Below are 13,831 nucleotides of genomic sequence, written 5' to 3' on the forward strand. Positions count from 1 at the left end.
CCGGGTTGCGAGTCCCGCGGGAGTGGGCGTTCCTCACATGTGTTTGATTGACATTTTGCCCAAAAACTAGCTCCCCCTCGTCGCGTAAGCCGCGTCACGGTTGGCGAAAGGAGCCGAAGGGCGAGTCGGCGCTATACTGCGCATGCGCATCGCCGTTCGGCTCCTTTCGCCAATCGTGACGCGGCTTACGCGACGGGGGGGGAGCTCGTTTTTGGGCAAAATGTCAATCAAACACATGTGAGGAACGCCCACTCCCGCGGGACTCGCAACCCGGATGCACGGGTGAATATGCTGTACTAAGGTATGTACAGCATGGAAAAAATAATAAGAGCCTTAATCGAATTGTAATGTGGGGGGGCAGTGGAATAAGAAAATGACGTTTTTAGGGTGAACCACCGCTTTAACCCTCCTGGTCATGGAGTTCAGCAGAGCTTCACAGGTTGCCACTGGAGTCCTCTTCCACTCCTCCATGACGACATCACAGAGCTGGTGGATGTTATAGACATTGTGCTCCTCCACCTTCCATTTGACGATGCCCCACAGATTCTCAATATTATTATTATTATTATTATTATTATACAGGATTTATATAGCGCCAACAGTTTGCACAGCACTTTACATCAGGGAAGAGAGTACAGTCACAATACAATTCAATACAATAGGGTTTAGGTCTGGAGACATGCTTGGCCAGTCCATCACCTTTACCCTCAGTTTCTTTAGTAAGGCAGTGGTCATCTTGGTGGTGTGTTTGGGGTCATTATCATGTTGGAATACTGCCCTGTGGCCCAGTCTCCGATCATGATCTGCTTCAGTATGTCACAGTACATGTTGGCATTCATGGTTCCCTCAATGAACTGTAGCTCCCCAGCGCCGGCAGCACTCATGCAGCCCCAGACCATGACACTCCCACCACCATGCTTGACTGTAGGCAAGACACACTTGTCTTTGTTCTCCTCAAGTAACATATTAAAAAATAAAGCGCCCACACATACATGTACATATAAATAAATACATGATGCAGGTGTACCTACACAAACCGATAATTGCGCTACAGATCTTACATATTGCTGCAAACATCAGCGCATGAGCAATAATCCTATGGCTATCATTCATGGTTAACGCTAAACTATGGACACTAAACTATGGACAATTTTGGGTACCAAAGTTTGTCACTGTTTTTACGAGGCGTGCACATTTTTTTGTTTGGAATGTCCTTTTACTTGACGCAACCTCATCATTTATAGTTTACCAAAAGTTGTGTAATTACATGCCTTGGTGCACAAAATGAACTTTAGTGTATTTTTTTACAAAAATATTGAAAATACACAATTCACAGAATACAATATACAGAAAATAGCTATCACCATTTTATTCTCATGGGTCTGAGCTTTCAGAAAATATATTGTGTATGGGGGGGGGGAGTTAACTAATCTTCAGGCATTAAGGGTCAGATTCAGGTAGAAGTGCGGCGGCGTAACATATCGTAGATACGTTACACCGCCGCAAGTTTTCATCGCAAGTGCCTGATTCACAAAGCACTTGCGATGAAAACTACGCCGGCGCAGTCGCATAGATACTCTGAGAGATACGACGGAGTATCTGAGATACTCCGTCGTATCTCCTTTGTGAATCTGGGCCAAAATGTGCATTTTAATATGTGTGTAAAAATGGAAATGAATGCTGTGGTAGAAGTGGTTACATTGTATGTAGTGTTACAGAGCCAAACAACTTTCTCAGATAGCGTCAGCGACACTGTATTTTGAAATTATATAATTTGGATGTGTTATCTATTGTTTTACTTTTACATTTAGCTTGGCTAAATTAAATACAGCAGCACCCTAATCTTATTTTTTTCAACTTGAAAAACTGAACTTTTTAGTAGTCCTGAGTGTGACACCTATATTTTTATCAATCAGTAATGAGCCTGAATTGACCAGTGAAAGTGGCAGCTAAATCATATCCAAAAGCTATAAGAGGGTTTTCTCTTAAGGGCTGGTTAACACCGTGTGCAGTCCAGTGTGTTTTTATTCTGCATCAAAAACACATGCACAATGTTTTTCATGGATTCCAATGGCCCTAGTTCACACCAGTGCAGTGCATTACAGTGCAGTCAACAAAGGTAGAAGAACATGATGCATTTTTTCTGAATGGAACATATCTGGAATGTGGCAAAATGCATCACAAACACACTGAAATGCAAATGTCCTGCATTGAGATGAAAACAATTGTGGGGGAAAAAAGGCACCAGAATGCATAAAAAATGCACCAGAATGAATTAAAAAAGTGCATTCAGAAACATATCCGGAACACAGAAATTGTGGTGTGAACCGGCCCTAAAATAATTAGGCTGGTGGAGCTGCCCCTTGCTGAAACCTTTCTGGGAAAAAATAGCCCAGATGCACATACGGGTAACTTCCTCGTGGTTAATGTTTACCCCTGCCCTAATTATTCACAAAAAATTCCCAGGCTTGATATCTCATCCAAAGTGTAAGGGAACGTCCCACACTCCGCTTGAGTGTTTCCGTCATATACCGCTTCCTATCAGTCTGGATATAGATATTGGATATTCCAGCTGCTCTCAACACACAACGAGACGAGAGTTGTTTGTGTGCTAAACATGGAGTGTTTATTAGAACCAATAATGCAACCTTATATACAGTTTAAAGAGGAGGTAACCAGAACCTAAATAACATGAGCTAATTAACTAATCATTTACCCAGACTAGGAGACTCAGATATGACCTTTCAGAGTAGACGTCACGTCTCTGCTCACCTGCTATACAATACACATTATCAAAAGTGTAAACACAGGACATCTTCATACAATAGCAGGGTCAATTAGCACAGAGAACAGACAGATGGCTGGAGGTGATGGCATTAGCATCTAACAGTATGTGTCCCAACAATATGAATGAGTCACTCTTACAATTAACCTGTTGAGTTCAGAATCAACAAACAGTAAATAGTTCTTTACAGATATCCTGGAATATATTGTGGATAATAATTACATAATAATCCCATCTCAGGTAGTCCAAGATATCATTCCTCAGTAATCCTATGCACCTAGTGGACATAGGATGATTTTAGACATAAGAGGGTCCGGTGATGTCCCTGGCGAGTCTGTCACACAAAGAAATCTCAAAAGATATTTTTTATTTCTGTGGCCAAAGCACTTATCCCCATACACTGGTAAACCAATGTAGTTTTGACTATTTCAGAGTGGGTTGCCGAGGTCTGCCGAGTAATTTAGGATGGAAGAATTCATAGCTTACCAGTACCACACATGGGAAACCTTACATGACAGAAGGATCCCATAGATTGTTTACACGGGCACAGATGAGTTCAGAGCCTTGAATTGACAAAGTAAATCTTGTGGCCTTATTCTTCATTACCTTTATAAAAATATTGGTACAAAGTAAGCCTTGGGTCTACACACGGTTCTTCTCTGTATCCCTACCCCTCTATTAACCCCTACCCCTCCTTGTCTCCGATCCCATGCCCTCTAGTCCCCTCTTATCTCTTCTTTTTTTAAGACCTTTCTTTTAGTTCCTGGCAAGGTAACAATAGAGTGAATGTGCTTTTTTGGATACCTGAAGATTTGTTAGCTTGTATTGGTTACAACGATTCAGTTACATGATTGTACTTGTTTTCATTGGATCTGTATTTTTGATCATAGTCATTATAGTGATTAACATAACAGTCTCTGTCTTTTATGTCTTTAACAAATAAAAACAAAATATGTAAAAATAATAATTATAAAGCCAAAGCTCTCAAATTCTTACAAAATGGCCAGTAGCCCAACAATTTATTAGTATAGTTTGTGAGCTTCTATATTCGCAGTACCACACTGCATTGTCTTAAAAGTTTAATCAAATGTCATTGGAGGAAGAGCACAACGAGCAGTCACATGACCGCTAATCGGGGAGAGGAAATAAGTACACCTCTGAACTACAGAGGTCCCCATGTTATGAAAGAAGATGGAAACAAATCCATTCACCACAGCTAAGGATCGGGAAAATCGCCATAGTGACTGCTTGGAAAAAAACATTAGTAGACCTAGCTGTTATGAAACAGAAGCGGGTGTGGATCATGCTTAATAAAAAGTTGGTCAGCATTCTGAAAGATCAGTGTTCAAGTTTAGACCATGTTTGGGACCCTTGAATTAGATACTTCCAACTTCCGGTATATTGAAATGTGTGGGCAGGAGGAGTGGGCCTTCGGAAGGACCCTCTGTTCTTTTTTCTTTCCTGTTCTTATTTCTGTTTTCTCCTTTCTCTTCTTTGATCTCCTGCATTGTTACTCTGATAGTGCTATTATAAAGAGCATCTTGTGTACTCGCGACCTACATCAGCTGGTCACTGGGCTGTGAAGAAGTTGAGATACTATTTGTTTTCTGAGTCTCCTACATAGAGCTGTTATTATATTCTTCCACTTTTGATCCTTGGTGAATGTCGATGATGTCTTGGCATCATACCTTGATCTCTCCACTTTTTGTCATTTGAATTTTGATATGTTCCACCTGCAGTGTGGGACTCTTACTATATCTTACTTTTGTAGCGCCCTGCTCCTGTTGAGTAGGTGTTATTTATAAATGTAGTTATCTGAGCTGTAGTTTAGCTCAGAATTTCATGCCAAATTATGGGTCTCTGTTCCAGCTCGGCTGTGTTGCGCATCTTCCACCTGACTGTGGGTGTCGCTGTCACCAGGGGTCAGGGTTGGAACTTGCAATAGGCTGGGTGTATTGGGTGCTTCTTGCCCAGAAGCAGCTCAGTGGCGTGGTCCCCGCCGCTGTGCATTCTGGGGAGGGGTACTTAAGGGGCAGACGCCGTTCTTGCGGGGTTCTTCTGATCCCGACATGATGGCCCTCCTGGCCTCAGGGATGTATTAGCAACCTTTTGGTCTCTGGGCCTGCTGGCCCGAGGCTTCGTTACTGCGAGCAGGCCCAGAAGTTTTGGGGCCTACTGGTCCAGGGATAGTCCTGTGCTGTCTTCTCTGCAGGAAGGAGCTGAACAATTGAGGATTCAATTAGAGGACGCATCCTGGCCAATTTACGTCACAGTGCGGCCGGTTTGGCTGAAAGATCCTGGCACCGTGAGCTGTGTAATTTCTTTGGAACTTTGCAAAGTGTGTGTGTAGTTACAGGATCCTGTGGCAGAGGACCGTGTAATGACTCGATGGTATTCATCAAGTCTGTGGCAGAGACTTTTGTAACGAGCTTTCGCACCGACTGCTAGATTAGTGAGAGAGGCCTATCTGGTGGTCGCTGAATCCAGTGTGGGAACAGTTTGTCCTCTGGATCCAAGATCATACCCGCAATCAGCAAAGCAAGGTACCTGAATCTTCCCTAACCCTCTGTTACTCTAAAGGAACTTGTTTAATAAAACGCTTGAAGAAAAGGAAACCAAGTGTTGGTGTGGACATTTGTAACTCTTCAAGAAGGACCCCTAGGACAAGAATGGTGAACAGTAATGCTACACTTTGATATCACAGTTTGTTTAGTTTTGTGTTTTTCTTGGAAAACTTTTAATAAACATATTGAAACAGAAAAGTTTTTATCAAATATCAAAACAGAGGGCACAAAAGCACACATTTACATTCCCTATACCTTTTTTTATGTATACCTATAATTCCCAAAATATTCAAAATATAGGATTTAGGTACACTTTTTGTAGAAATTTGCCAGCATCGGGGCAGTAAGCAAGCACTTAAAATTACAAATAGAGAAAGATAATGCAGCTTTAATCTTGCTGTAAAAATTAGAGTGTGATATCTGGGCTACAATAGCCACAAATATTCTATAGTGGCTGGACAGTATATAAGAAGCTTGGTTAGGCTGCAATATAAGATGGAGAGACAGGGCAGGTTTCATCTTGAATTAAAAAAGAGAGCGTAGTATCAGAGACAACAACCACAAATATTATACAATGACTGGGAAGCATGTAAGCAGCTTGATTAGGCCAAAATTAAAGCTGGAGAGACAAGGTTGTTTTGTTTTTTAAATTGAACTAGAAAATAGAGTGTATTATAAGACAATAGCCAAAATACGAAAAACTGTTACCATACTTACCGTAATTTTCCTTTCCTTGGATTTGCCTCTCCAAAACAAAAGCTCCAGCTCATAATGTGCAAGCTCCAAGCAGTGGTCTAGCCTGAACACCTAATCATGCATGGGGTGCTCACTTTTAAGAGTGTCAGCACCAGCCCCAGACTCGAATGAATCAGCAATCTTGTGGTGCAGGCACTAATTGACTGCTAAATCTGATAGCTGTGGTTAAAAAAAGTTGAAAAGTGGCACTGAGGCAGCCGGCAACTCTGCTCCTTTCAGGATCTAGAGGCACATGGGCCATCAAAGTAGATGCCATTAAGCAATAAGAGACTTACACAATACCTCCTCAATGTACCGCATGTTTGGTCCCTAGGGGATGGTGGCAGGAGATTGGTCATTTACCCTCGTATCCAGAATCTCATAGAGTGGCCACCCATCTTTGTGAGGACCACTATCCCTGGGGTTTTTCCTCAAGCATTTGACCATGAAAAACATTTGCCACGGATTGCCTGCCACAGAGGACCCCCAAGTCCTCAGATTGTACTAAGGACAACACTGTCCTCAACAATCTCATCTCATCCAAGTACAACATACAAGGGTGGGGAGGAAAAAATTGTCATTAATCAAAACCTGCCCCATTTCCTCCTCCTCCTTGCTGCCAGCACCCCAACCCTCTTCTTCCCTTTATTCCTCCTCTGCTTACTGCTGCCTCTACCTAAAAGTTTCCAACTGTCTCTGAGACAGCATGAAGTCCTCCTCTTCCTCCTGCTGCTGTTCCTGCAGTGCCCTGTCTATTAGGCCAGGGCTCAAAATTTCAAGTCCTGAGCTACTAGCCAGGCCTCAAGGGTTACTCTCCACCAGTTGCCCTGCCCAAACCCTACCCTGCCCCTGATCCCACCCCTAAACATGCCCTCATATATTATCTCATGAAATTAAACTTAAATGTTCTATGCAGAATTAAGTTATAAAAATATTAACAACAACTTTATCCATACCCAAAAATGCAGCCTGTCCGTGTCTGCCAGTGCAGCCTGTGTCCGCCAGTGCAGCCTGTGTCTGCCAGTGCAGCCTGTGTCTGCCAATGCAGCCTGTGTCCGCCAGTGCAGCCTGTGTCCCCAGTTCAGCATGTGTCACCAGTTTCAGCCTGTGTCCCCCCCAGTTTCATCCTGTGCCCCCCCCCCCAGTTTCAGCCTGTGTCCCCCCCCAGTTTCAGCCTGTGTCCCCCCCTAGTTTCAGCCTGTGTCCCCCCCTAGTTTCAGCCTGTATCCCCCCCCCCAGTTTCAGCCTGTGTCCCCCCCCCAAGTTTCAGCCTGTGTTCCCCCCCAAGTTTCAGCCTGTGTCGTCCCCCCCCAGTTTCAGCCTGTGTCCCCCCCAGTTTCAGCCTGTGTCTCCCCCCCCCAGTTTCAGCCTGTGTCCCCCCCCCCAGTTACAGCCTGTGCTCCAGCGATTGTAGGAGATGAGAGGGGAGAGCCGCCACCGCTGCCTGGCTAATTAGAGCACTGGGGAACATAACAGCTTTCATTACAATACCTGTGTGTTTCCCCGCCGTGTGGTGCCATATACAGCCCCTCCCCCTTGTCAGGGGAACTTTGATAGACAGATCACCGTCCCAGGATTGGACGGTGATCTGTCTATCAAAGTGCCGGACAAGGGGGAGGGGCTGTATATGGTGCGGCACGGCGGGGAAACACACAGCTATTGTAATGAAAGCTGTTATGTTCCCCAGCGCTCAAATCAGCCAGGCAGCTGCGGCTCTCCTCTCTCTTCCCCTACGATCGCTGGGACAAAGGCAAATTAACCCGGGCCGATGGCGGTGCTCGCCCCCGCGCTCCCAGGCAGCCCACACTTGCTCCCTCTCAAAATCCACTCGCAAAATGCGAGCAGGCAAGTGGATTTTTTGAGGGCTGTATTAGGCCATATAATGTATGCATACAATGTATGCTCTAGGAGGAACACAAGAGGCATTGTATCAATCCATCGGGTCCTACCATTTTAGTTGAAACTTCAGAAAGTCACAAAATTCTACACACATCCTAAATTATGAGCCATTGATGCAGTGAAGAAAGCACAGCTCCCCAGATCCTGTCCTCATAACATACCTACAGAAGTACTCAATGATGGCATGCTGCTGCTTGTGCTAGTTAGAAACTCATACCTAACTCATAGCCTAACCACCACACAGTTTTACATACCTTCATTGTTTACTTTCCATTTCTTCTAAAAAAAAAAATTAGACTGAAGACTGTAGTAACAAGCTAAATATGCCACAAAAAATGTACTTGGTATTGTAAAGAAGAAAAAATAATAAGCTTTATTACATTTGACCTGTAATGTCAGTCACATAAAAAGTCTCTCAGCCATAAACAATATAAATATACACATTACAGTATAATAAACTGATCAGCTGACCTTATTCTGTTTTAGATTGGAAACCACCTTACTTAACCACTTAAGCCCCGGACCAATATGCAGCCTAAAGACCCAAGGTGTTTTTACAGTTCGGGACTGCGTCGCTTTAACAGACAATTGCGCGGTCGTGCGACGTGGCTCCCAAACAAAATTGGCGTCCTTTTTTCCCCACAAATAGAGCTTTCTTTTGGTGGTATTTGATCACATCTGCGGTTTTTAGTTTTTGCGCTATAAACAAAAATAGAGCGACAATTTTGAAAAAAAAGCAATATTTTTTACTTTTTGCTGTAATAAATATCCCCCAAAAACATATATAAAAACATTTTTTTTCCTCAGTTTAGGCCGATACGTATTCTTCTACCTATTTTTAGTAAAAAAAATCGCAATAAGCGTTTATCGATTGGTTTGCGCAAAATTTATAGTGTTTACAAAATAGGGGATAGTTTTATTGCATTTTTATTTTTTTATTTTTTTTTACTACTAATGGCGGCGATCAGCAATTTTTTTCGTGACTGCGACATTATGGCGGACACTTCGGACAATTTTGACACATTTTTGGGACCATTGTCATTTTCACAGCAAAAAATGCATTTAAATTGCATTCTTTATTGTGAAAATGACAGTTGCAGTTTGGGAGTTAACCACAGGTGGCGCTGTAGGAGTTAGGGTGCACCTAGTATGTGTTTACAACTGTTTGGGGGTGTGGCTGTAGGAATGACGTCATCGATCGTGTCTTCCCTATAAAGGGAATGACGCGATCGATGCGCCGCCATAGTGAAGGACGGGGAAGCCGTGTTTACACACGGCTCTCCCCGTTCTTCAGCTCCGGGGAGCGATCGCGACGGAGCGGCTATAAACCAATAGCCGCGCCGTGGTCCCGGATCGCTCCCCGAGCGGACCCGACCTCCGCATGTAGCGGGGGGGGGTCCCGATCGGACCCCCCACCCGCTAATAGGCGAGGACGTACCTGTACGCCCATGTGCCTGTACGTGCCATATTGTGGACGTATATGTACATGCGGGGGTCGGGAACTGGTTAAAGGAGTTGTAAAGGAAAAAAATGTTTTGCCTAAAATTAATGTCTGCAAGGTAGACAGACAGAATAGTGTAATGATTCTGTTAAAAAACAAGTAAATACCTATTAAATTCCTTCATCTATATCACCTCTGGCATTCTAGTTTCTGTTCTCCCATTCACTTCCTGGTTTGCGACGCTCGTTCATGTAAGAACTACATTTCCCAGTGTGCATTGCGGCACGCCCAGTAATTCACACCTCCTTGAAGTCTCTAACACGTAGAGAGCATCCTGCCGCACAGATGCAGTTCCCAGGAGGGGGCAAGCACGTCACTGACCACCGCAGTAAAGCCTCCCTTCACGGTGGTGAGTAACAATCAGACAAGCAGGAAGTGAACAGAACAGAGAAGAAATAGAGCAACTTCTGAGCAAAAACTAACAATGAGGAAGTGAAAAGAGGAATGTCTGCAGGTAAGGGATGCTTATTATGAAAAAGATGTTTTTCCCTTACAACCCCTTTAAGGTGTGTACACACTATAAGAAAATTGAGCAAATGATAGTCTGGTTTTCCTTGATGTTTCACAACAATTTGGAACCAAGGATGGAAATAATATGCAAAAATTCTCGTACGACAAAGGCTTTTTTGTTGTTGTTGTTTAATCTGTCTGATCGCAGTCTTTTGTATCTGATTTTGCTCGTACGAAAACAGTACACATTAACTACTTGCAACCGGCTTACACCGATTTACGTTGGCAAAGTGCCACGTTCCCGTGAAACCCTGTTTCGGTACTTGACCCCTTTAAGACCCATAGCTGGAGCTTGCACGCCCGCTGCATGGCGGAGGACCCAATCTCTGGCACGAGAACCAGCACAGGGATGTGTGTGTGTGCCCTAAACACACAAATCCCTGTTCTGACAGGGAGGAGATACAGATTGCCCCCCCAGATTTGACCCCCCCCCTTAGTTTTAACCCCTTCCCTGCCAGTGACATTTACACAGTGCATTTTTATAGCTCTGATTGCTGTATAAATGTCAATGGTCCCAAAAATATGTCATAAGTGTCCAAACTGTCCGCCGCAATGTTGCAGTACCACTAAAAATCGCAGATCACTGCCATTACTAGTAAAAAAAAAAACAACGCCATAAAAATGCCAAAAATCATCTTCCTCATAGTTTGTAGACACAATAACTTTTCCATAAAACAATCAATATACGCTTATTGTGTTTTTTGTTTACCAAAAATATGTAGAAGAATATATAATGGCCTAAACGGATGAAGAAATTTGTTTTTTAAAAAACATTTTTGGAGATATTTATTATAGCGAGAAGTAAAAATATTGTATTTTGTTTTCAAAATTGTCGCTCTTTTTTTTGTTTAAAGAGCAAAAATTAAAACTGCAGAGGTGATCAAATACCCCAAAATAAAGCTCAGTTTTGGGGGGGGGGTGCAATTTTGTTTGGGTACAGCATTGCATGACTGTGCAATCGTCAGTTAAAGCAACGCATTGCCAAATTGTAAAAAGTGCTCTGGTCAGGAAGGGGGTAAAGTCTTCCAGGGCTGAAGCAGTTAAGCAAAAATCTTTCGTTAAATTTATGTACGAGAAAACTTTTGGAGTTCGTCCCTTTGGAAATTTTTATTTGGAAAGTCTGAATCGGATGTCAAAAGTTGTGTACACACTATACGAAAATGTATCAATTGTACAGAATTTTTAGAGGTTGATTTACTGAACCTAGAGAGTGCAAAATCTGGTGCAGCTGTGCATGGTAGCCAATCAGTTTCTAACTTCAGCTTATTCAATTAAGCTTTTACAACAAACAAAAATGCTATAAGCTGATGGGTTTCTATGCAGAACTGCACCAGATTTTGCACTTCCCAGTTTTAGTAAATCAACCCCTCCCTTATTTTCCATAAATAAAATTGCACATTTTCATGGAGTTTTAGTCATCATACATAAAGATTCCCAAGCCTCTGTTATTGTCCATAAAACAATCCCTGAGGTGTGTCCATACAATGAAACCTAGCCATAACATGCCATCTTTTGACACAGTACATTGAGTACATTGATAACTATTATTATTAAACATTTTTCCAAGACATTTGTCTAATGCCCGAATAATTTTTCAGCATGAAAAAAAACATTGTTTTTCAGCATGTCGAAAAAACTATGTTTTCCCAACTTCATCATTAAAACGATGTTGCCTACACACCATCGTTTTTAAAAAATGATCTAGCAAAGCACGGTGACGTACAACACGTACGACGGCACTATAAAGGGGAAGTTCCATTCGCCTTTGGGCTGCTTTAGCTGATTCCGTGTTAGTAAAAGACGATTTGCGATTTTCTGTCTGTTACAGCGTGATGAATGTGCTTACTCCATTATGAACGGTAGTTTTACCAGAACGAGCGCTCCCGTCTCATAACTTGCTTCTGAGCATGCACAGGTTTTTTACGTCGTTTTAGCCCACACACGATCATTTTTTACAACCCTAAGAACGAAATTGTTTAAAACAACGTTAAAAAATGCAGCATGTTCGAAAAAAAAATTGTCGTTTTTCAGAACCTGAAAAATTATGTGAAGCCCACACACGATAATTTTAAATGACATTTTTGAAAAACAACGTTTTTTTCATGCCAAAAAATGATCGTGGGTACGCGGCATTACACACAACCGTTTTCCTCGACAGAATCCACCAAGAAACTTGGTGGTAGAGCTTTTTTTGCCAAGGAAAACGGTTGTGTGTATGTTTTCCTCGAGAAAACTGTCGTGGAACTCGACGAGAAAAAAAGAGAACAAGTTCTCTTTTTTCTTGTCTGGGAGTCTCAATTTCCTCGTCGGGCTGGTTTACGACGAGGAACACGTTCGTGTGTATGCTTAGAAACCCGCGCATGCTCAGAATAACCTATGAGACGGGAGCGCACCTTCGGTAAAAGTAGCGTTCGTAATGGAAATAGCACATTCGTCACGCTGTAACAGACTGAAAAGCGCAAATCGTCTCTTACCAAACTTTTACTTAACACGCAGTAACATTAGATTAGCAAAAGCAGCCCCAAGGGTGGCGCCAGTGGAATCAAACTTCCCCTTTATAGTGCCGTTGTACGTGTTGAACGTCACCGCGTTTGAGAACGACAAGATTTTGTCTTGACAGTGTGTACGCAAAGAAAGCTTGTCAAGATTCTCGACAAGCCTAACAAGGAACTCGTCGAGGAAAACGATGTTTAATTTTCGACGAGTTCCTCGGTCGTGTGTACGAGGCCAAAGTGTCCATGTGTAATAACTAAACAAACTCCTGTTCTTATAGTCCTTGAAGAAAACATTCCTAGTATCCTCAGCATGCCCGGATTAGCAGTATCACAAGAAATATCAGACAGAGTAAAGATATCGCTGCAAACAGGAAAAGAAGCCCAGCAAAGACCGTAGGCCTTAAAGGGAGAAGAATCAAGGGTCTCTCTGCAGGGATCATATTGGTGAGGTTCAGCATGTAACCCAAGGACCAGGCAATGCTGCTGTTCCCAACCTGTTAAACAAAAAGATGTATTATTTATTTTAAAAACATAAAATGAAAATGTTAGTTTGACTAAATCAATTATGTTTTAAAGTAAAACTAAAGATATTATTTTATTTTAATTTTGTAGAAAGTAAGAAAGGGATACAACCCCTTTCAGATCAACCCTTGGGTCAAATTTTGTAAACAGCTGTAAAGACTTAGAGATATGAATAGATGGGGGAGTTTGCTATGAGTATTAAAAAGGAATTAAATAGCACGTTTGTGGTGCTCAGATGCAGTGTAGTTCTGCTTTAATGAATGCCAAATGTCCACAGAATGTGGAATAAGAAATCAGGCATCTGTGATTGGGGGAAAGGTGGATGAATGTCATGATCTCCCCTCCTCCAATCACAGATGCCTTGCATTTACTGAGCGCATGCTGAGTGAGCAGCCAACAGTGAGAAATTAAGAATACTGGGCCAGATTCACAGCGGAGATACGACGGAGTATCTCAGATACTCCGTCGTATCTCTCAGAGTATCTATGCGACTGATTCATAGAATCAGTTACGCATAGATAGCCCTTAGATCCGACAGGTGTAATTGTTTTACACTGTCGGATCTTAGGATGCAATACCGCGGCCGCCGCTTGGTGGAGTTTGCGTCGTATTCCAGCGTCGGGTATGCAAATTAGCAGTTACGGCGATCCACGACGGATTTTCGCGTTCGGTACGTCGTCGCTAGTATAGTTTCCAGTTGGCAATTTTAGGCGTCGTTTGACCTGCCCTAACTTTAGTCAGCACACGTACGTGCTGTTTAAAGTATGGCCGTCGTTCCCGCGTCGAAATTAAAAAAAAATGTTGTCTTGCGTAAAACGTC

The 13,831-nt window shown here is 42.7% G+C and overlaps 1 protein-coding gene across 1 annotated transcript in view; it reads right to left on the bottom strand.

Moving 5' to 3' along the window:
• Positions 1-12,679: 12,679 nt before the first annotated feature.
• The window catches only part of ENTPD3 (ectonucleoside triphosphate diphosphohydrolase 3), a 92,798-nt gene continuing 91,646 nt past the window's right edge, over positions 12,680-13,831 (bottom strand). Inside the window, exon 10 of the mRNA XM_040353051.1 lies at positions 12,680-12,983. Coding sequence (XP_040208985.1) covers positions 12,795-12,983 — 189 coding nt within the window. The 3' untranslated portion in view covers positions 12,680-12,794. The remainder of the gene's footprint in view (positions 12,984-13,831) is intronic.

This window comes from Rana temporaria, chromosome 5, assembly GCF_905171775.1.
Source record: "Rana temporaria chromosome 5, aRanTem1.1, whole genome shotgun sequence".
Classification (NCBI taxonomy): domain Eukaryota; kingdom Metazoa; phylum Chordata; class Amphibia; order Anura; family Ranidae; genus Rana; species Rana temporaria.